This window comes from Pinus tabuliformis, chromosome 1_2, assembly GCF_031772625.1.
Source record: "Pinus tabuliformis cultivar Carrire ecotype Pingquan chromosome 1_2, CPIR1, whole genome shotgun sequence".
Lineage (NCBI taxonomy): Eukaryota > Viridiplantae > Streptophyta > Pinopsida > Pinales > Pinaceae > Pinus > Pinus tabuliformis.
In genome coordinates this window covers 158,178,175-158,202,705 of record NC_142298.1, presented here as the reverse complement: position 1 = coordinate 158,202,705, position 24,531 = coordinate 158,178,175, and the positions used below count along the sequence as shown (strand labels likewise).

The window sequence follows — 24,531 nt, the reverse complement described above, 5'->3', positions numbered from 1 at the left end:
TTAATATACGATGGGCTATTATATGGGTTGTTTTTAAAACCTCCTGTAAAAAGTAATATTTACCTTTCACGTAAGAGCTTTTTGACTCTTGGTACCGTCAAATTATTTAAATCACACCTTTTTTTCTCCAATGTTATCAAAATATATTTTACTTTTAAAATACCATGGACTATTACGATGGGTTGTTTTTAAAACCTCATGTAAAATGTAAAAAGTAATATTTACTTTTCACGTAAAAGCTTTTTGACTCTTGGTAATGTAAAAAGTAATATTTACTTTTCACGTAAGAGCTTTTTGACTCTTGGTACCGTCACAATCTTTGGTACCGTCACAACCTTCCGTCACAATCTTTAGATTTGAAGGATTAAAATTATTTAAATCACACCTTTCAAAATATATTTTACTTTTAAAATACCATGGGCTATTACCATGGGTTGTTTTTAAAACCTCCTGTAAAATGTAAAAAGTAATATTTACTTTTCACGTAATTTTTTTCTTTAACTTTTAAAATACTTTGTTTTTCTTTTTTTTTAACTTTTTAAAATAAAATGGGCAATTACTATGGGTTGTTTTTAAAACGACAGGGTTCTCCACGTAAGTTTTAATTCATATGAGTTTTTGAATCCGTTTTGTTTTTTCTTAACTTTTAAAATACTTTGTTTTTCTTTTTTTGGGCCATGGTTGCTTTTAAAACCATGGGCTTCTCCACGTATAAAGTTTTAAATATACTTGGTATGAGATTTTGAATCCGTTTTGTTTTTACTTTTACTTTTTTCTTTGACTTTTAAAATACTTTACGTAAAAAGTTTTTTCTTAACTTTTAAAATACTTTGTTTTTCTTTGTTTTTTTCTTTGAACTTTTTAAAATACCATGGGCAATTACCATGGGTTGCTTTTAAAACCACGGGCTTCTCCAAGTAAAAAAATACTTTGTTTTTCTTTTTTTTCTTTAAACTTTTTAAAATACCACGGACAATGACAATTCTCAAGTAAAAAAATACTTTGTTTTTCTTTTTTTTTTCTTTGAACTTTTTAAAATACCACGGACAATTACCATGGGTTGCTTTTAAAACCACGGTTTCTCATGTAAAAAGTTTTAGATATACTTTGTATGAGATTTTGAATCCATTTTGTTTTTTACTTTTACTTTTTTTCTTTAACTTTTAAAATACTTTGTTTTTCTTTTTTTTTCCTTTTAACTCTTTAAAATACCATGGGCAATTTCTTTTTTTTTCCTTTTAACTTTTTAAAATACCATGGGCAATTACCATGGGTTGTTTTTAAAACCACAAGCTTCTCCACGTAAAAAGCTTTAAATATACTTGGTCTCCACGTAAAAAGTTTTAAATATACTTGGTATATGAGATTAAAAAGTTTTAGATATACTTGGTATACTTGGTATGAGATTTAAAAGTTATATACTTGAGATTGAATCCGTTTTGTTTTTTCTTTTACTTTTTTTCTTTTTTTTTAATTTATTTACTTATATATATTCTTTTTCTTTTTTGGTTAAATTCTTTTTATATGGCCAAAGGCCTAAGGAGAAACTCCCAAATATTGAGCAAAATGATTTCAATTATTACGGCAACAAGGTTGACGAATTTCGATACTCAAAGACTTGAATCGGAGAAAACAGAGAAAACGAGAAACTCACAAATATTGAGAAAAATGCTTCAATTATTACGGCAACAAAGTTGAAGAATTTCGATAGTCAAAAACTTGGCCCGAACTGCGCTGATACCAAATGAAGCGGAATTCTAAAAATTAATTACTCCAAAAAACATGGAATATATAAATATCCATAAGGATATAAACATTATAATAAAATGAATAAGAATAGAATGAATGATTTACAAATGAGAATGAGAGGCTTGCTTGTATACCAAGCAAGTGTCTCTTTATGAAAATTCATGTCTTATTAGACATGCCTCTTCAACTTAATTACTAGCTTAACTAACTATTATTTATGATTATTATCTTTTACATTATATTTATATTACTTATATATTTTATTCGTTACAGACAAACCCAGATGTAACCACAAAACCGCTTGCAAAGTTGGAATCTAGCCCTTCCAACTTCAGAGAGGGATCTCTCTGTTGGATTTAGATTTGTTGTTTTGAGATATTATGCTAGTTATTACGATCAAGAAATTGGTTTTATAATTTTGGTCGCAGGGTAAAGGAGAGGTCCATTGGACGCGGACTCTGTTTGATGAAAGTGAACAATCACTGGTTATAAAGCAATTTTATGACAAGGGTAAGATGTGAGACTTCTAGATCTTTTAATCTGTTGTAGTATATGATAAAGGAATTAAGGAGCACAACCCATTAAACATAGAGCATCTCAGGGATGAATTCTATGCTCAACTTTAGAAGAAAACATTGACATTATCTGAAAGGAATGAAACAGAGCATCTACTTTGGATGAATTCTGCACATATAATCTTCATTCAAATAATGGAAAAAGAAAATGTTTTACAAATATCTTAGATAAGAACACATAAACACTGGAAGAAAAACATCACCAATAGCTAATGACACGAGAATCCTTGAGAAAAAGAGCTTTGTACTTCTATACTAATCACTTGAATTGAAACTCCACTGTTTACAAAAGAAAAATCTCTATTTTATTCTACCCTCAACAACCCTTTTACATTGAAATTACAAAAAATATATAGAAGAAACCATCCCCAAGATCAGGAGGTTGATTCCAACCACTTGCCTAAAATATAAACAGTTATGCTGAGTTTTAGAACTGTCTGCCATGAAAAATGGACCAGCTTTTCTGAAAAATAGGGGTAAAAGATGAGCTCATATCTCTTGAACCTTGATAGGTGTTACAAAACTGGAGGAGGTTTTTGTATATGAACTCGTTCTGAAGAAAACCCTCTCTCGGTTTTTTGAAAATCATCTCTAGCTCTCTGGAATCTGCATTTAAAAGAAACATGCCTAAGACAAGAAAAAATGACCCCAGAAAATAGGGCCCAAAGATTCTTTCGAATCTCCCAATCTGTGATGCATGCGAGAAAATTGAAAGAATTTAATGTTCTTTGGTCCATGCTTGACAATAACCTCTCTCGAATTTTAAAATTTCATCCCCGTTTTATGGGAAACTACTCTTGAAGTTAACTGCTTAAAGAGTAAAAAAAAACACAGTAAATCCCTTGTACAACCTCTGAATCAATCTTGCAAAACCTTGGCCATTCTGAAACTTTCCTTGTAGAATTCAAATACATACTCACTGCACGTGAGAAGCAAAAGATAAGCAACACAAAAGGCTATCATCATTTTCTGTATTTCAAAAGAGGCTAGAAAACAATAGGGGCTTTAAGATTGGCTTCAACTTGGGTTGTTGTATAGAAGTGTTCCTCAATATAGAATTTAATGTTAACAAAGCCTTTATGATGTGCCTGCCATTTTTCAGCATCACACAATCAGACCTCCAACCAACAGCCGCATCTGTAATTTATGCTCTTGTTGGTAGTTCTGGATTAGCAAGGCTTTCTAATACTTAGGTTGCCCAGATGGATAGTATATGGTCAGCATCACAAATTGACAAAATTTCTCCCTACAGCTCTGCTAATTTATCCCACCCACACTCCACCGCAAGATCTCCCTATATTTTTATTTTTTTCCTTTGACATTAAATTTTGTCCCTGATTCCACATATGTTGTCTCAAAGCATTCAACCCAACAACCAATATCAGAGGATGTGGGGAACTTCTCAGTGATCTTTAACAAGCGCCTTTTGCCTCTCGCATCACCAAACTTTAGGATATCACCAACCTCTAGGCTTCTGATCCATAGACTATCATCCACAGGCACCACAGCAACATGAGATCTATGGGGCGGAGGCTCCACTTCTGGAGGAGCAATGCAATCTAATGCTGGAGAAATAACAACTCCTCTGGCATCTTTCAATGGTTTGATCTTCTTAACATCTGGACCAGGCTTGAAGGGACCAGTTCTCAGCTTTGGTCCAACAAGATCCATCAGCACCCTGCAATGGTTGTTCCAGCATCTGAGAAGAACTCGTTACATTTTCAATTCTACACTTCCATACATCTGGATTATCACGTGCCCAATTTATTCGAAATAAATTAACTCCAAACTTAATAATTAATTAGATTGTAAATAAGGTCCTCATTTTCAGCAGCTTCACTACCAACTGTAACCATAATATGAGAGTTCCTACCCTCAACAGATGGTCCAAAAAGTAATTCTGCATTATAGCGTGCATGGTTTTTCATTGCAAGTAATGGAATTTCTTCAGTCTTCCCATTAGCACACAGTGATGAGTTTTGCAGGTCACTAATACGTTTTCTTTTCAATGCAACTTCATTACCAGGAGTTTGGACCTTATTGTCAAATTTTCATTCACTATTTGTTTTGGGTGATTAAGTCAGACTCTGTAAGATTTGGACAACTGACGTTAAACTTGCCATGATGTGTGCATTTACTCCGTCAATATTTGAAAGACCGAGAATGGAAAGTTCATCTTGAAGTTGATGAATATCAATGAACCGCAGAGCCACATAATGTATGAGATTTGTTGTACTGGCACGATAAAATCTGTGACACTCTTTTAGACGTACTACATTCCACTGCTCCAAGGCCAAAGCATGCAATCTCACAACCTCCAACTTATCAAGAACTTGGACAAGCACAACCTTTTGATCCTCAACAAGCCCCTTTGAGAACGAGTTCAGGAAGGCTGTATAGTTTGCATCTTCATCTTCTGAAGTGTCATGTGCATCAGAGAATTCCAAATGCGTTATGTTTGATACATCATCAGCATCTGAGGGCATGGAGATGGATTTAAATGCTTCACTATAAGGATGGTGTTTGTAATTTCTGTTTTTCTTCAGTTTTGTACTTCTCGTCTGTGAAAGATCATTGTTTGCATTTCCTGAAGCAGAAGAATCTAAATCCGGTTACTTGTTCGAATCCTGCAAAGCATTAATCATATGTTTTCTCGAGAATGCATTTGAAGAGGATATCTTATGCATTGAGTTTTGAACAGTATCTCTTTGTTTTCTGAAAGCAACATTGGCAAGTCCTTTCTTGATTCCCTCATGTTTCCCTTTCAAAGCAAATTCAAATCTTCTAGTTTCAGATTACACTCTTGAAGTAGATTCACCTCCTGATTCCATAGGAACTTGGAGATAGGATTCACGCCCATGGGAGACATACTTATAACGACCTTAAATCGTCTTTTTTTTAAAAGGAAATTCAACCCCAAATAACATGGGGATTTTCCCATAAGATTTTCCCATAAGACTCAGGTGCATAAACGAAAATTGAGATTTGATGTTGAGTTTAACAACCGATACAGTTAAACTTATTCCCAACTCATTCCAGCTTCAATAAGCGTAACCAATTTAAACTTAACTGAATTCCAATCTAATAAAGTTTGATGTTATTAACATTTCCCGAGCATGCATGATACTTTTCACTTGCAGAAATGTATGGGCAATTTCTCTTCTCATAGCTTTAACAATTTTCATGTCTACTGGATTTCCCGATGCATCTCTGACATAGAACACATTTATAGCTTTATCCCCTCGTATTATAACATCTTCCCAAGTTTGATGTTATTAACATTTCCCGAGCATGCATGATACTTTTCACTTGCAGAAATGTATGGGCAATTTCTCTTCTCATAGCTTTAACAATTTTCATGTCTACTGGATTTCCCGATGCATCTCTGACATAGAACACATTTATAGCTTTATCCCCTCGTATTATAACATCTTCCCTTGTAATAGAGAGACCATTGTCGCAAAAAAATGCGTGTAATATCAGAAACCTTTTGTCGACAAATCAAGCATTGATCCTTCTTTAAATGATCTGAGTGGAACAATTTGACGATTTGGGTGTACATTTATAATAACTTCTCCTTTCTACCGCCATGGAGCATTCTCGTGGTGATTGATGTAGAATGTCTTCGCAAAACCTACCATCATACTAGAAAAGGATGCAAGATTTGTTAATATAAACATTCAAGTAATCTCGAAAACCCCAGTCTCTGTTTAGCTGGCAACGTCCATCATTAATACTTTGTAAACCCGGCATCACACGAAACCTGTTGGAGTTAGATTCGAACATATGCAATTCATCAAATGGTAACCATCACTGTGATAAAATCACATTGAGACCATGTGCCAAGAGGGTAGTCTGCAATCTGGATACTTTGTGTTAGATTGACAAGCACTTCGCATTTTTTCTCAACAGATGGCATTCTTACTTCTTCAGAAAACCCCTTCACTTGGCAATGACTTGCACTTCACTAGACACTTGGATTTGTCTTCAACATCAACAAGCACTTGTTGGCATTCATTTGGGTGCCATGTGTTTCATCTTAGGATGTGACCAATAGGGCAGTGAAGAAAATGGCTCTGCCGAAAATGAAAACATGAAATGAGAAGTGACAAAAAGGCACATGTGCTAACAGTCTCCAGGCCTAACTATGTTGTGAAGTTTCCCAAAAGAATTGGAAAATGCCATGTTGCAATTTTCAACAAGTAAAGGACAGAGAAAATAGCCTTGTTTCCTTGGTTGGCTCATGGACAAAGGATGAGACCACTCAAAGGGGAGCAAGTTCCAAATCATTGCTCTAAGGTACCAAAACACTACCAACACCCTCTCCTTGGTTATGATGACTTACTCCCTAGAGTACTTGATCTTAGCTAATTAAAATGGGGTGAGATCAACATCCATAAGATTTCTATGTGGAAAGTAGAAAGACACCTCTTTTATTCAAGAGCTCTAAGATGATCCCCTAAGAACATTACTAAGATGGAGAGTACCAAGTTGGTTTGAACACCCCTAATCCAAGCACACTCTAGGTTAAAATCCTTTCAGCTGAGTGTAACATGAAGAAATGAAGTGCCCATGGCCACGATGGTCAGAAAAAGGAGGGCATGGGGGTTCACCCCAACACCCTGATGTTAAAGTCATTTCTCCTTATTAGACACTCTTTTGTGACGGACTTAAAGCACTTCAATCAATTTCAGCAAGCAAAGAAACCCTCTCCTTCTCTAAACATTCTGAATCCAAAGTTTATTTCATGCTTGATTAGGACCTCTTGGGATCTCATCTATTCCTACATGGATTTTAGGAAATAATTTATAGTTGTAACAAAAAAGTGTCTCCGAGGGAGTGTTGGAGTTGAATGTTTTTTTGGTCTTTCATCTTTGTTACAAGTTTTTTTGATATTGTAGTTTTCAAACTCAATTTCCACAATTATATTTGTGACGTCGTGAATTTAGGAACAAAGTATGGTGTTCTCTAATAGTATAAGGTAATGTCAACTTATTAGAAGTTGGGGACATTAATTAAAATATAAATTTAAATACAATACCCAAAAAAATCCCTTTCATTCTTCCTTTATTTTGTTAGTGCGTGTTTTTGGATTGTCAATACAAGTCAATGTACTTAGAAACCCGCTAGCTCAATCTCTAAATCAACTAGTTTGACTAATTTGTATCCAAACCCACTAGTTTGGAGTGTAAATAGATCCAAAACTTATTCAAAAGAATAGTTTGAATCAGAATTTCCTACAACTAATCTAAACCAACTTGTACAAGTAACTTGACCGGCATTGTCAATACAAGTCAGGGTAATTTGAAAACCACTAGTTCAAAGTCTAAGTTAACTAGTTTGAGTAGTTTGTATCCAAACTCAGCGGTTTGGAGTCTAAATAGGTCTAAAACTTATTCAAAAGAATAGTTTGAATCAGAATTTCCTACAACTAATCTACATCAACTTGTACAAATAACATGGTAACGAACCTCTATCAGAAGCATGGTGAAATATTTACAAGACTAACCTACTGCTACAATACCATGGATTTAATATAATAGAAACTTCTCAAGTTGTAGTTTGAGGTGGATTAAAATTAGGGGTTATCAAAGATGATAATGTAATGCCTTTGTCTAGTTTAGATAGGCAAGTTGGTGTAATGCAACAATATTAAACTAAACTATGTAAAACGGCAAAAGAGAGAAAAAAAATAGATAGCATATTATGCATTGCATTTATAAATGACATAAATATTTTGTATTTGTAGCAAACAAGTTTCGTTGTTCTTCTTGGGAAATGTTCAACTAATCTCATTAACATAACATAAATGCCATTTATTATCCGATTTATTTCTCACTTAATTATATTACACTATTATTCTTACATACATCACCTTTATTATCTTTACATAAAATAAACATTACAATACCTAACACCCCCTCTTAAAGTTTATATCGTTTTCCATTAGTCCTAATAGCTCAAAATTTCTAAAATTCTCCTTGTTGAGTGCCTGAGTGAAGATATCTACTACTTGATCTTGGCCCTTGCAATAAACTAGTTATATCTCTTTATTTTTCACTTTTTCACTGATGTGATGACTGTGAATTTTGATGTGTTCTATTTTTTTAATGATAAACTAGATACTCTGGCATATTGATTACACTTCATTTTTCATAGTGTAAAGTTGTCAGTGACATCTGTTGAAGCTTAAAATCACATAAAATCCTACATAACCATGCTACTCTACATGTTACTCCAAACAATGCTTTGCATTTTGTTTATGTTTTTGAAAGAGCCAATGGAGGTTTCGTTTTACTTGCCCATGAAATTGATTTACTATCAAAAGCATCACCTAATGTGGATGTTTTTTCGTCCATATCATTTGCCCATTATACATCCAAAAACCATCCAATATGTAATCGACATTCTTTAGAGTACAATACCACACTATGAGTTACCTTTGATATACTTGGACACCATTTTAGATGCATTCCAACATGTCTCCTTAGCATAGTTTAAAACCTTTAACAACGTCCAAATTGCAAAAATGTCTCAACTAGTTGTAAGATTTAATCCCCCTACACATTAGATGAAATTTCAGCTCAAAAGTGTCCTATGGAAAAATAATAAAATGATAAAATAAGAGTTATGAATTTTGGACAGAAAAGAAGAAAACTACTTTTTTATTGTATTTTTTGTTTTAGGTTTACTCAAATTTCATTTATGCATAATTTTGAGAAGACTCACATTGATAAAAATTGAAAACTCAACATGTTTTTTAATGCCTCTTCAATTTTTATCAATGTGGGTATATGCATAATGAGCAATCATTGGATGCATAATTTAATTCCACATATACCCACATTGATAAAAATTGAAGATACATTAAAAAAGCATGTTCAACACATTTTTTAATGTCTCGTCAATTTTTACCAATGTGGGTATATGCGTAATGGGCAATCGTTGGATGCATAATTTAATTCCGCATCCAACAAATGTCTACACTTGAAATTTGAGTCAACATATAAGGTGACAAGCCGAAAATACAATTAGAAAAAATAATTTTCTAAATTCTCTCTCCAAAATATTTACATGTATATCATATCAAGTAAACCCATGTAATGTACACATAGATCATAGGGAATTATAAAAGCATTTGTCCATGAATGTAATAATTTTGATGCACAACAACGAATACAGATACATGGTTGTATTTTTTTTGTCATGTTTCCTCTCTGTCTTTTATCTAGCACACCGATGTGTTCTGCTTAACACCTTATACGGCGAGATAGTCTACCAATTTTCAATATGGCTCGCCAGATTTTGGATAAATCCTCAACCAACATTAGCTTTCCTAAAGTATTGTCCCTTAAAAATAACATCAATATTGTTGCTCATTTATGTTTCCTATGTTTTGTTTACCAACTTCTAATTGTTTTATCCCATCCAAGCTCTCTAATATGTTGATTGAAAATGTAAGAATTATTTTCAAAAGAACATCAATAGTGTTGCTCATTTATGTTTCCTATGTTTTGTTAACCAACTTCTACTTGTTTTATCCCATCCAAGCTCTGTAATATGTTGTTTGAAAATGTAAGAATTATTTTCACTAAACACCTTATATGGCGAGATAGTCTACCAATTTTCAATATGGCTCGCCAGATTTTGGATAAATCCTCAACCAACATTAGCTTTCCTGAAGTATTGTCCCTTAAAAATAACATCAATATTGTTGCTCATTTATGTTTCCTATGTTTTGTTTACCAACTTCTAATTGTTTTATCCCATCCAAGCTCTCTAATATGTTGATTGAAAATGTAAGAATTATTTTCAAAAGAACATCAATAGTGTTGCTCATTTATGTTTCCTATGTTTTGTTAACCAACTTCTACTTGTTTTATCCCATCCAAGCTCTGTAATATGTTGATTGAAAATGTAAGAATTATTTTCAAAAGAACATCAATAGTGTTGCTCATTTATGTTTCCTATGTTTTGTTAACCAACTTCTACTTGTTTTATCCCATCCAAGCTCTGTAATATGTTGTTTGAAAATGTAAGAATTATTTTCACTAAATAGCATGTTCGTAATGCCAGGTCAATCATTGAGGTGAAATTTGCACATTAATTATTAATAATTGAATCAAATTTGCACCCATCAAACTACAGTCAATGAAAAAAAGAGGGTAAGACAAAAAATTACATATGTTTTACAGCACCAAAATTTCACTTTGCAAAAACCAATGTTCCACTGAGTATTTAGAATGGGGAAACGCGAGAGCAGGGATACACACAAAGGGGCATATATAAGTAACCCCAAAATTTAGGGAATTTTTGGGGAAATGGGGGGACGTCAGAGCCATAAAAATTATAAAATTATTAAAAATTTAATACATTAAAAAAAAATCCCAACAATATGCCAATAACTAAGTGAAAAGTAAATCTTAATAATTATGAAATGTACATCTAAATTTGATCATCATTTTGTATTAAACTATTATGAATCAGAATTATCATTTGACATTTCTGCAATTATTAATATAAAATTGTAAATCTAAAAGTAAATTACTAAATTGAATCAATCATTTGACATTATGCAATGTTTTATCTAAATTCATCATTTAGCAAAGGGCATTAATATTATGCAAGGTACATCTAAATTATATTAATCATTTGACAATTGAAATTACACAATGCACATCAAAAGTATATTTATCATATAACAATGCCATTATGTTGAAGTCTAAAATAGTTATAGAATATTAAACTAAAAGTAGACATAGAAAGCAGTAAAATACTAGTAAATTTCTCAAAAAGTACTAAATAGTAAATTTCAGCGCCAATCTGGCAGCTCCAAGTCACAAAATAAAAATTACAACTCCAAATGTCTCAGACACACTATCAATGGTAAATCCAAATCACAACTTGTAGATGGAAAATGTTGAGCGGTGGCAGCGGGAAAATCTTGGGTGGCAAGGTAAAATGTTCAGCAACAGCAAAAGGAAAATGTCAGGTGGCAAGGTAAAATCGTAGCGTTAATAAGAAATGAATGACATGTGAATGGTTATATTTTAAAGCCTTTAGTTTTTATTTTCATTTTTTTAATTATGTTAAAATTTGTAATTTCTTTAATTTTTTATGTTTTTAGTTCTTATTAGCAAAAAAAATTGGGGGGTCATTTTAGTTTTTTACGTTTTTAATTGTTACTAACAAAAAAAATTGAGGCGACGCAAGGGGGACACTTTTTGTCACCAGAAAAGAGTTCCCCCGGAGTTTCCCCAAAAAAAGGGACGTGTGGAAACATTTCCCCATCTCAGTTGCGTGGGAGAGCGAGGAAGCACGTCCCCCACCCTGGGGGCACACTAGGGTGGGGAACGCGCTTCCCATGAAACACTAGTAAAAACCACTTCATATCTTTTGTACTTATCCAAAGTGGTGCAGCCCAGAAAAGATGCTATCCCCCGAAAGTCTTACGACACAATTACAACATTTTAAAAACTCAAAGAACTTCAACGACTAACAACTTACACCTGAGGAAATAAATTTTTCCCATAATCCTTGCTCATAAATGCATGTATCACTCAACATGTTACATGTGTAACCATAATAAGGGTTTGTTGTTTTCTATCAAAGAACAAAAAGATTATTCTTCATCCAAAATATGCTCACAGTACACATATTACCTTGGGTCAGTGCTCTTTCTTTCAAAGGGCCTTGGTTTTGAGTTTGTCGAGTTAAAATGTTGAGAGATGAGTATAACAACCATGACAACTATCAAACAACCAACCAGGGAACTGAAGAAGAGGGCACCAGGTTGTCGGGTTTGCACAAATCCATAAATTCCATCAGAAGTTACTAGAATCAGGTCATTCAAGCCATCATTTGAAAAATCACCATATATTATGGGGTGGGTAGGTGGAGATGGCAAGAAGATTGACGTGAGCTGACTACCATCTGGGGAAAGAATAACTGCCTCCTGTTCTCCTGCAACCAGAATCGCTTTATGGGTTCCATGAACATGCAGTGGCAAAGGTTCTAAAGTGGGGATAACCTTTTCTTCAACAATACCCGCAGGTGAAGGCAAATTTGACCAGGTAGCACCAGTTAGTAGTTGCCATCTTCGGATTGCACCCTGGCCATGAATGCCTGGAAAATAAGAAGTAACCTGCGAAACAAAATACTGATTACCTTTAAATCCAAAGGGAAATAATAAAATTAAATGAAGATGATGCAATTCAAACTTGATTGAGAAACAAATTAGAGAGTAATAGAGATATACCTCTCCTCGGCTTGTCAGGAATATTACATCACCATGGCTTCCTTTCCGATGCTTGTGTCCATCATTCCTGGGAATCAGGATAGGCGTTGCTACCTCTAGAGGAGTAGCATCAAAAGTGCGACCAAAAGCTCGTGATACACCAAATGGGCCATGCCTGCAGATAGAGGCATTAAAAAGTTGCTCTCGCACTGGAACTCCAGAAGTAGCTACAGCCCAACAAGGTTTCAGTACTTCCATTGTTCCAGTTGCTACAGTCTGTTCAGTACCACTTCCTCCAACAGCCTGCAGAAAAATCCACCACCATTGCAAAAGATAAATAATCAATCAATTTACTTAAACGACTAGTATATGTATCATAATTTTTTTGATAGTGCAACTTAATTATTTCAAATATACACCAGATTTACAATAGAAGAAATAATAAAGCTCCAAGAGACATAAAAATTTTTGAAATAGTTTGCATTTACTCTGCTCCCATTTCCAACAAGATACAATCCACTGAAGTAAAATCCAACCATCTAAAAAATTATATAGGGTGAAGAAGCATGACTTGACTAAACGCACAAGGATTGCATATTGATACAAGCCTACAAGGAAAAACAAGTTTCTTTCACATTACAATGTACATGGTTGAACTGCAGCAGATTTAATAAGATTCTATTATTCCCATGACATTAAAGTGAATAATTTTGTGCCTGAAATATCTGGAAAGCTGTATGGTGGGAAAAGGGTCACCTGAATATGAGGAGTTTATATGTTCAAACATCTCGACTATGAAATGAAAGAATTGAATCTCCTACTCGATAAGGGTCACCTGAACACAACAGCATATGGTAGAAACTAATTCCACAACCTGTCTTCAAATTTCTAATATTGTGAGTTGGCTAAGGAAGAAATAGTGAGTCTTAGATGCGAAATCTGCATCAAATTTCTCATTAAGTGATCTAATCACGAAATTAAAGGCTAAGAGTCTGTCTTCCACTTAAAAAGAAATTGTTGTACTAAATGGTATAACACAAATGGATTCAATTTGCATTACCAGAAACAAAAAGCAGCTATAGAATACAGAAAGGGGAGCAAATGGTTATGGGGTAACAGACTTTTTAAGGTTTACAATAAGTGAAAAAGTACATCTTGTTCCACTGGAACCACCTAATCCCCTGCTATATGAATGAGAGAACTAGACAGCTGCCCACAACATGCCTTCAAATATCCTTCTGGCTTCTATCACCTATTTTCATGGTTGTTTTCGTACAGTGAGGGTTTATTTTATCAAGTTGTACGAGTTTTATTTTGTAATAATTATGATTGGAAAGGATAAAAATAAGAAAACTTAGAATGTAGAAACCCCAACAAGAAGAGATTAGTTCAGCTGGACGGAGTGGCAGGGTCAATTATCCCTTGTGATAGGAAAAAACACAGCAAAGCGGAGGTGCTTGCTATGCGGAATATTTACAGTAGTTATTTTTCCCAAGCCAGTATCTGCAACAAGACAGCATGTGGTTTTCATCAATGGCCTTGTACCCAAGCTGATGTAGCTTCGCACTTGCACTCACCGTGATGATTAATGACACACGTGAGGGAAAACTGCAGAAGCAGCATGTATATTACTGATTCCTCTCAGAAATATTGATGGGATGTTTTCTATACGTTCCAAAAAGGAGACAAGGGACACCATTGCCCACCATTTGACAAGTTACTCCTGTTTGGTCAGTAAAAGAAACATCGAAAATGATCTGAACTCCACTACACATGGTTCTGAGCCCGGAAAACTTGGTGACCAAAGGGATGGGATGGAGGCCACCCAATCCAGAGGAATAGGCAGGGGGAGACCCCCAAAGCCCCAAGTCATTAAGGGAAAGGCCCCAGCCGCTTCATACACCCACAGGCAACTCACAGATAACAAGCATTTAGCAGACGCCCGAGGGGTTTAATTTCAGGCACAAGCTTGCTACTATGCAATAGCTGGGTAAGCTCAAGAACAGGGTCTGTTGGTAGAGGCAAAACACCCAGAGTCAGATAGTGGATAAATAAATAGAGAAGTTGGCCGCAAACACAGGCATCTCACGCAGGAGAATTATCGAAAACAATAGAATAATGGACTTGTATTGGCACACCACAATAGAACAGAGAAGGACAGCCCCTCCTGGAGCACATTCTAGACATCCTCCAAACAATGGAAAAAAAAAATATTATTTTCTCCAAGAAGAAATCCACAACCTAGACACTGTAACTGTCTGCTCAGACAATAAACATGCGTATGGCTACTCAGTAGCAGAGGAGAAACCAGCATTCCTAACTGGAAGCACACCATCCCATTGGACGACAAGGAAGCTAAGCTAGAGTCTCATGACTCAGGTTTTTCTAGTCATTTTTAAAATATTGCTGGTAATGGTAGGCTTAAGTCTCACAGTTCAGATTCAATGTTTTAATTCACGGAGGATTGGGCTTGTTGTCACCCAATTCCACCTGGGATTATTGTGGAGAAAGTTTCTAACTCCACTTCGTGTGGCCTTGGGGGCAAGTTGTAAGTTGGGGCTGTCACCCAATTCCCAACTCATCCGTCTAGGCTAACTCCTAGCGAAGTCAAGGGGGGTAGTCCCTAAAGAAAAAAATAAGGCTTGATTAGTGCTATGCTAAACAAGTTCTAGGAGTTAATATGACTTGGAACCAATTTACAATTCACCATTAACAAGATAGACCATCACATGTGCTTCAAAATAAGAAATGATTGCACAAGTACATAAGTATCACCTATCATTCATGACAAAATATATATGAGATTGCCAAAGAAATGAATGAAATACTTGAACAATATCAAGATAAGATCAATAAAGGGAACAGTGCCAATAATCCAAATAGATGCTTGCAAGAAAAGTAAAGTACTTGGAAATGAAAAGACCAGAAAGCAAAGTACTTGAAAGGAGAGCTTTAAAATAAAAGTTGCTTAAAATAAAGAGCTTTGAGATAAGAATTTGTCAATCTGTAAATAAACTTGTAAAACAAAAGTAATGACAACTCAATCACGTACACAACACGAAATATAAAGTGTGATGAATTGCCTCTTGGTTAATTTTAGAATTAATTGGGTTGTCTCTTGAGTTAGTGCAAATTAGAGAGAGATTGCACCTAATCTAATGTGAAACTTTTCCTCGAAAATTTATCCTAGCAAAGATAAGGATAGTTGCAAGGAGATCCAATGTGGGGAAGCTTAGCTTCAATGAGTACCCACCTGATTTCACAAATCATCCCACTCACAAGTAGATCCAACACTGGGCTCCCCCAACTTAATTTATCAAGTCGAGTGTTTACCGTATCCAAGATTGGCAAAAGAGATGGGTGAAAAGGGACCCTATTAAACTATACAACCAGTTAAGTTGGAGGTTAATTTCTTTAAGTGCAGAAGAACTAAAATCTAATGGAACTAGCAAGTTAAAAAGATAAGCTAAATTATGAGCGCAAAAAAGAAAGAATATGAGAGGATTGAAATTGCTCAACTTTATGATAAAGACGGCTTCCATAAATAGATGATGCTTTAAAAAGAACAAGAGCAACTTATGAGGAACTACAAGCAAATAGGAAAATGAAATTGTAATAGAACAAGCTATGAATAATAGTTAATTGCAAGGAAAAGGAATGTTCAAAATAGATGAAATTAGTTCATAAGACTCAAAATAATTTGCATGTGAAGTTTAGAGACTTTTTGTTTGAACTATGTTGCATGAAATAAAAATTAATGATAGTGAAAGCGACAAAACTAAATCATCCAACCATTCAATCAATCACATGAATACCTTTCCAAAATGGGGAAGAGTGGGATGCTAGAACGAACAAAGTTCGTACTTCAAGTTAAATACTCCAAAAGGCTTGGAATATAAATATCTCCATTGAGGATACAATAACATATATTGAAATTTATGAATGAGAATAATACAAATGGAAGTGAGGGTTTGCTTTTATACCCTAGGCAAGTACCTCTTCATGAAAGGTCATGTCCCATTTAGACATGCCTTTTTAGTACTAATTACTAATAAACTAATCATTATTTATATATATACTTTATTCATAACATTGTCTTCCTCAAAAAGCTTTGTCTTCAAAGCTTGTTGATGAAAAGGCTTGATCCCTTTTTTGTTTCGAATGTCTTCTCATCTCGGAATTGTCATCTTCATTGATACAAGTTGATATTATCCTTGGAGTGATATATAAAATCGTCGCACAGAGAAAGGATCTGACCATCCTAATCAATCTTCTGTGGAATCTTCTGGTTACTAAAAACATGAGATGGATTTTTATCACATGATTGAATTATGGTGACATCGATGTTCTTGGGAACATAAGTCACTTGTTTCTGGTTGAGATATCTAGTTTTATAATTTGGATGGCGATAAGGAGTTCTTGTGATGTGATCTATGAATTTATTTGTGGTAATTTCGTGGTTTATTGAAGGAATCTGATTTCTTTCAGGTACAAAAGTCACTTGATTAATTGTGAAATCTTCACTTGAAATTTCCATTGCTTGAACTGCAACTTCTGAGTACATCTTCGCTTCAACTAGTTTATCCTCTTCTTGAATTGTGATATTGACTGGATCAATATTCGTTCCCTTATCTTCAACTTGGACTGATATGACTGGAGATTATGATACTTCTTCTTGAGTAAGTTGTTCTAACTTGTCTTTTAGTGACTTTTGTCACTTTTAAGCTTCTTTATTTGTGTAAAAAGGTTTTGATTTGTCATTCCTTAGACGTGAAAGTTCTTCTTTTTCTGAATTGTTGACTTTAGCCTTAAAATCCTTCTCTTCATCTTTTAAACTTTTGATTTGTTCTAATAATTTTTTATTAAGGTTCTTTAACCATAAATTTTCCTCTTCTTGTTCAGATAGGTGCTTCTTGAGTTCCTTCTTTGTCACCTTAGTCTTCTTGACTAGTACAATTAATTTTTCAACGTGGTCCTTGAGGCAAGAAATTTCTTTTTTCTTTTCCATTACTTCTTTGTAATGCATATCCGCAAGATCTTCATATTCCTGTTGTAACGCTTTTTTGTTTTGCCAAAGTTTGGTTATTTTGTCTTTCTCTTGATCTTCCAATTGCACTTTCTCGATACACTGGATTACATCGTTTTGTAGGAGTGATGATGAGCATTCCACTTGCAATTTGGATTCCATTTTCTTTGTTTCCTTACTAAAATATGCATGTTGTTGCTTAAATATTGCCATTAATTGTTCTATATATCTTGTTAAAGATTGTTTTTGTGCATCAATTAGATATTCGACTAAAGTAAAAGTTTTGTAACATTTTGTGCAAACCACGTTTTGATTTTTAAATGATTCTTGACAATTAGAATTTTATCTCATATCTGCCCTCTCTACTACATCTCCTCCGAACACTTTAGGAAATAGGTTGATTGATAGCGGTGCCTCAAAGCACTTCATTGGGTATAAGGAAGCTCTTTCAAATCTGATTGAAAAGGATACAAATTTGGAAATTATCCTTGGAGACAATGCCACCTATCCCGTGAAGGGAGTTGCGAATGTTACTCTTCAATTGAATCAAGGTAACACCATTCATCTACAAGAAGTACTATACGTACCCGATCTAAAGAAGAACCTGGTATCTATCTCAGTGATGAAGGACAAAGGATTCAAGGTGGCATTCATCAATGGAAAGGTATGTGTGTGGAATAAAAATTTCAAAGATGCATTTACACTTGGATTCATGGTTGATAGCGTATATCAAGCTGGGGAAAGTCCATTGGGAGCTATGTCTTGTGAAACATCACTTCAATCCAAACTATTGCACCAGAGGTTTTCTCATCTACATTATAAGGCTCTACCCGATGTGAGAAAGATGGTGACAGGTGTTTGTCAAGGGTGTGCCGAAAGAAATCATACAAGGGGACCATTCCCCTCAAGTGATAGCAAGACTACTAACATATTGCAATTGGTTAATTTTGATCTATCTTGTATGATGCTCGTGAACTCATTGGGAGGATATTTATATTATGCTATCTTTATGGATGATTTCTCTCGCAAGACTTGGACATATTTCTTGAAGAAGAAGGACGAAGTATTCTCATGGTTTTGATCTTTCAAAGCTTTGGTCGAAAATCAAACCGGGAAGAAGATCAAAATATTGAGGACCGATAATGGAACCGAATATGAATCAAATGAGTTCAATAATTATTGTAGAGACGTTGGCATTAAGAGGGAGACTACTACCGCATATACTCCTGAGCAAAATGATGTTGTTGGAAAGAAGAACCGTTATATCGTAGAAGCCACTGGTGCCATGCTTCATGATCAAAGCCTTCCAAAGTTCTTATGAGCCGAAGTTGCGAACACTGTCGTGTATGTTCAAAATATATCCCCTCATCAAGCATTGGACTCCAAAACTCCCGAAGAAGTTTTCACTGGTAAGCAACCTGATGCTTCTCACTTTAGAATTTTTGGTAGTCCCATATATTTTCATGTGCCGAAAAAAAAAAGAGAAGCAAATTGGATGCTTCTGGGAAGAAAGGAACATTTGTGGGCCACAGTGAAACTTCTAAAGCATATAGAATCTATGTGCCTGGTCAAAGAAAAGTGGAGATAAGTCATGATGTCACCTTCGATGAGGATGTTGCCCTTGGGAAGATTATTAACCTTCCTATTCCAAGGAAGGAAAAAGAAGCAAATTCAGGAAAGCAGGGAGAATCGCGGGATGAGTTGATGCCTGATGCTGAAGGACCAATGGATCCACCCCCTCATGAGCCCTCCTCAAAAAGGAGACCTTCATGGCTTAAGGAAAATCTCAAAGATGTCGAGAGACATGTTGCACCTAGGGGGACGTTTCGTGAAAGTAGGAAGCCGAATAGGTACCAAGGGTACTTGACTGCAATAGCACCATTGTTCAATCTGAGCCTTGCACATTCAAAGAAGCTATAAAGCACCAAGTTTGGAAGGATGTTATGAACGAAGAGTATGAATCGATTATGAAGAATGATGTTTGGGATGTAGTCCCTAGACACAAAGACAAATCCGTTGTCACCTCGAAATGGCTCTACAAGATCAAGCATGCAGCTAATGGAAGTGTTGAAAAGTTCATGGCTAGATTTGTTGCTCAAGGCTTCTCTCAAAAGGAAGATGTGTACTATGACGAGATATTTGCACCTGTTGCCCGATATATCACCATTCTTTCGATTATAGCCCTTGCTGCCACGCAAGGATGGCATATGCACCAGATGGATGTCAAGACCCGCCTTCTTACATGGTTCAATTAAGGAGGAAGTCTATGTAGAACAACCCGAGGGGTTCGAAGTTCAAGATCGTCAGACACATGTATGCAAATTGAAGAAAGCCCTCTATGGGTTGAAGCAAGCTCCCCGAGCTTGGTATGAAAGGATCGACAGCTAACTGATGAAGCTGGGATTTACAACAAGTGAAGTTGATCCAAACCTTTATTTTAAGGTTGAGAATGATAAACCTCTCATCTTGGTTCTTTATGTAGACAATCTCTTTATGACAGATGCCGACCCTCTTATTCATCAATGTAAGAGGGAGTCGGCTTTCAAATTCGAGATGAAGGACCTAGGATTGATGCATTACTTCCTAGGGTTGGAGGTCTGGCAATAGCTAGGTGAGATTTTCCTTTCTCAATGAAAATACATCGTGAAGCTAGTTGAAAGATTTGGGTGGTGGACTGCAAGTCCGTGACTACTCCGATGGAACTTAACTTCAAGAAGTTATGCGGAAGTGTTGCTGGGCCCGATTTGGGAAATCCTTCTAAGTATCGTCAACTCATGGGGGCCTTGATGTTCTTGGTGAACTCCTGTCCATAAATATGTTTTGTAGTGAATACATTGAGTCAGTTTATGGTTGAGCATCACCACATACATTAGATTGCTACCAAGAATCTCTTGAGATATCTCTGGGGCACAATCACTTATGGACTGAGATACACTGCTGAGAATGTGAGGCTCCATGGTTACTCTGATGCAGATTGGGCTGACAGTGTGGTGGATCGCAAAAGCACATCTTGATGTTACTTCTCTCTAGGTTTTGCTTGGATATCCTAGATGAGCAAGAAGCAGAAGTCAGTTGCTTTGAGCACCGTTGAGGCTGAATACATTGCTACTAGTATGGCCTCTTGTGAAGCTGTTTGGTTGAGGAAACTCTTTAGTGAGTTGTTGGGCATGTGCTGGATACCATCGTGATCTATTGCGACAACCATAGTGGGATTCGTATTTCTAAGAATCTCGTGTTTCATGACCGCTCCAATCATATTGATATCAGGTACCACTTTATCCAAGATATGGTACAACGGGGAGCAATAAGGCTCCGTCATATTGGGACTGATGATCAGGTCACTGATATTCTTACGAAGCCCCTACGGAAGGTCAAATTCTTAACCTTTCGTGAATGACTTGGAGTCGTGGAGAGACCCTCTTATGAGGGTCCCATATGAGATGGATCTTGACCTCTAGGAGCTCCATGGGGCTTGGCATACTTCTTGGAGCGATGAGCGACCATAGGGTGAGTGGTTCACCTTCTCCTAATGGTGAACGATGTACAAAGTGAGTGGTTCACCTTCCCCTGTGATACCCCATGGTTAGATATGCATAGGATGAGTGGTTCACCTTCTCCTATGGCATATGAGCAAGATGAGTGGTTCACCTTCTCCTATGGCATATGAGCAGGATGAGTGGTTCACCTTCTCTTGCCGGCACATCCTACCCATGTAGTCTGGGACTCATGGGAAGTACCTCTCATCTAGCCAATGAGTAGGGAAATGAGGATAGGGACCATAGTACTACCGATGAACGCAGTGTGTACTACTATACTCCCTATGCTAGGATGTATGATATTGATCTAGGATCACTGGTAACTGACTTCAGGTCAATTAAGAGTGGTATGACACACTCTCAATTATCAGAGACTGACTTCGGGTCAGTGGGGAATGGTATGGTACATTCTCGATCATTTCTTCTTTCTCCACGGTTTAGCAGAGCAGAGCAGAGACAGGGATGATACAGATTGTCAAACAGTTTGGCAGGTGAAGTTCTCCCTAGTTGAGAGGGAGTGTTAAATTTGGAAACTAGGGCCAAACCTCACCTTGGACAACTCATATGAGGTAGCTGATATTTGTATTGGATTCCTCTCTCCGAGAGGTGTAGGATTGATATATAGATGATCTCATTCTGACATGTACAAATGGAATTATGAATTTATTTTGTTTATGGACAAATTGTCAAGGTCGGCCAACAAACTAATATAGGCTCAGAAGCCCAACAATCACATCTATTCATCCTCAACGTTTGCATATAAATACAAGGTGCCTCCTCCTCATTTAGACACTTCACTCACTCACTTATCTCTCTCTCCTTCATTGATTGGGTACGGATTTCTGAGGCAACTCTCCACACGTACGAAGAAGGACAGTGTTGTTATTGCGTTAACTGAAGTTGCAGGAAGGGTTTTTTACCAACATTGACCGTTTGACTGCAGTTTTCTGAGGGTTATCTCTATTTGGGAAAGCTCATTTATGGGCACAGAAAATGAGGTAGATTGTAATATTTGACCAATATTGACTGCAGAAGGGTTTGATTGCAGCATTGACTAGGTTTGACTTTATATTTTCGCACTGTTTTTGCGCTGATTTGATTTGTTGTTGGAGGCCAAGTTGACCAACTGTGATCGAGTTGTTTTGGAGGTCAAATTTTGCCCAATTGACCAACATTGACTTTCTGATTAGGGCTTTTTGTAGCTGTTGTTTGTTGGGGCAGATTTCAGTGTGATTGGGCAAGTGAATATTACATATTGTACTCTCTCTCACTCTGCTGAACTTTTGAAGAATAATAAGAAGAATTGATCAAAGGGTTTCCCTACATTGGGGTGTGTCCCTGGTTGGCGCCATATCTTGTGTTCTCTTGTCTTGGCTTGTCTTCTACTTTTATTGTTTATGTTTTATCTACTTTTTATTGTCATGTTGATGTGATTGCTAATGTGGTTATTGATATCGGGCTAATAAGAAAATTGAAGTAAAATTGCTCTTAAGCATAGAGCATACCATTGTTATCTAAAATTAACAATTTTGATGCATATATGTCAGCAAAAGCATGTAGAATGATGAATTAGTTATAAAAAGCATATGAACATGGATTAAACCATATAAAATCAATCATATAGTAGTTATACATTATAATCTTCATCAACCACAAGTCCACAAGTTACAACATCTCGATCCTCATCATGTTGGTTGTGGAGTCTGATTATCTTCCTGGCTCATAGGTCTTGTTTCAATTGTGTTTGGATCCCAATCCCTAGAGAGGAGGTGTGGGGGGGCCTTGGCGCCCCCGCGCCCCCCCCCCCCCCCCCCACTAGTCTTATTCTCATCATATTGCATAATCTTGTAGAGATGTTTTCTTTACACAAGTATATGAACTAGTGTAAGTTGTTTTACAGTGGAATTGTGTTGACAGTGCTGGAAATCCATCAACCAAGGGGGTCTCCCCAATGTGAAGTCCCAAATAGAGCTCACACTGTTTGGAATAGGAGCCCCATCCAGGATATCGGCTCAGCTACCATGTATTCTTATAGGTTTGCCTTGGCTACAAAGTTCAGCACAAGAGAGTTATGCACAGGCAATCTCAGATCAGCAAGTGAGTATGCCTTTGGAGGTTGAGTTCATTTTCCTAGCAGTGCAAGTTTTCCAAAGGGCATCAGCCAAGGCTGCAAGTGTGACCAATTCAGGATCTAGAGGGAGGCAGAATTGATCAAAGGAGGCCAAATTGCTTCCAGGAGGGTATATCGGCTTGTAGAAGTGACGATATTAATTTCCCAGAGGTTTGCTTATTTACGGAAAATGATTGTAATTTCTCCATCATAGATTTTGTTGAAAAATCAATAAAATTACTCATTTGCAGAACTAGTTTTCCCCACACTAGGGCTTTCCAGGGACATTTCTCCAAGAATATTGGTGTTGATTATTTGTGTGTGTGCAATAATTTTCTCAGTTCCTGTGGTCCATTTATTTTCTGTGAAGTTGCAGTGGTATTTTATTTAGTATTTGTCGAAATTAGTTGCAGAAGACAAATAATCAATTGATAGGTGAATAATAACCAATTAACTGCAACAGCTTTTATAATTTCACAGGGAGCATTTAAAATTTGTTGTTCCAACACTTTTCCTTCTCACTAGCTTTGTCACATACTTTTACAGGGGTGTTGAACAAAAGACCAAAAAAAATTTTGCAAAGAAAAACTAGGGAGCGGAAAAAAAATTTGCGAGAGCACACTCCCGAAAATCGATCCCATATGGGAGTGATTCAGGAGCATGCTCCAGGGGTCGGTCACCCCCTGAGCACTTTCGTTCAAAGTGCACTTTGAGAGCAGGAATGAGGGGTTTTGTTGGGGGGGGGGGGGTGGTGGTGGTGGGGTAGGGGGGTTGCTTCCCCGCAGCACTATCATAGACACTCCACCCAGGACTATCAAATTGCCAAGTGAGGAAGCGAAGAGGAGTTTGAAGGTGAAGTAATTGACCTGCCACCCAACCCTGACCATCAATTCGTTTTAAGCCACAGAAAAAGAGAGAGGCACTTATTATGCATCAAAGAGACATAAGAGAGGACATAATGCTCTCAACATCTCGCCTTTAAGGACTACTCTGTTATAGACAAAGAAATTCATATTTGTTGATATATTTCACAAAATGAATGGAGACTTGTTGAATAACTGACTAAGTAATTGACCACTGCTGAGAGAGTAAGCAAAGCAGACTGTTGGTCTCTAGCTTTACTCGGCAGATATCGAAGGGATGAAATCTCTATTACCCTACGCCATCTAGCTTTACCGGCAGATATCGAAGGGAGAAATCTCTATTTTCCTGCCACTGTTATTAGCTGTTTCCTGATGCTAAAATTCAACTTTTCTGCCTTCTATAAGGGGTTGTAAATTTTCTATATTATTGGTACA

The 24,531-nt window shown here is 36.3% G+C and overlaps 1 protein-coding gene and 1 pseudogene across 1 annotated transcript in view; both read right to left on the bottom strand.

Moving 5' to 3' along the window:
• Positions 1-2,551: 2,551 nt before the first annotated feature.
• LOC149204986 (plastidial pyruvate kinase 4, chloroplastic-like) lies at positions 2,552-5,198 on the bottom strand (annotated as a pseudogene).
• Positions 5,199-11,834: 6,636 nt separating this feature from the next.
• Positions 11,835-24,531, bottom strand: part of LOC149204985 (uncharacterized) — a 298,358-nt gene continuing 285,661 nt past the window's right edge. The window contains exons 13-14 of the mRNA XM_089394859.1: positions 12,583-12,864; positions 11,835-12,468 (exon numbers count right to left, since the gene is read on the bottom strand). Of these exons, the coding sequence (XP_089250985.1) occupies positions 11,983-12,468; positions 12,583-12,864 (768 nt within the window). The 3' untranslated portion in view covers positions 11,835-11,982. The remainder of the gene's footprint in view (positions 12,469-12,582; positions 12,865-24,531) is intronic.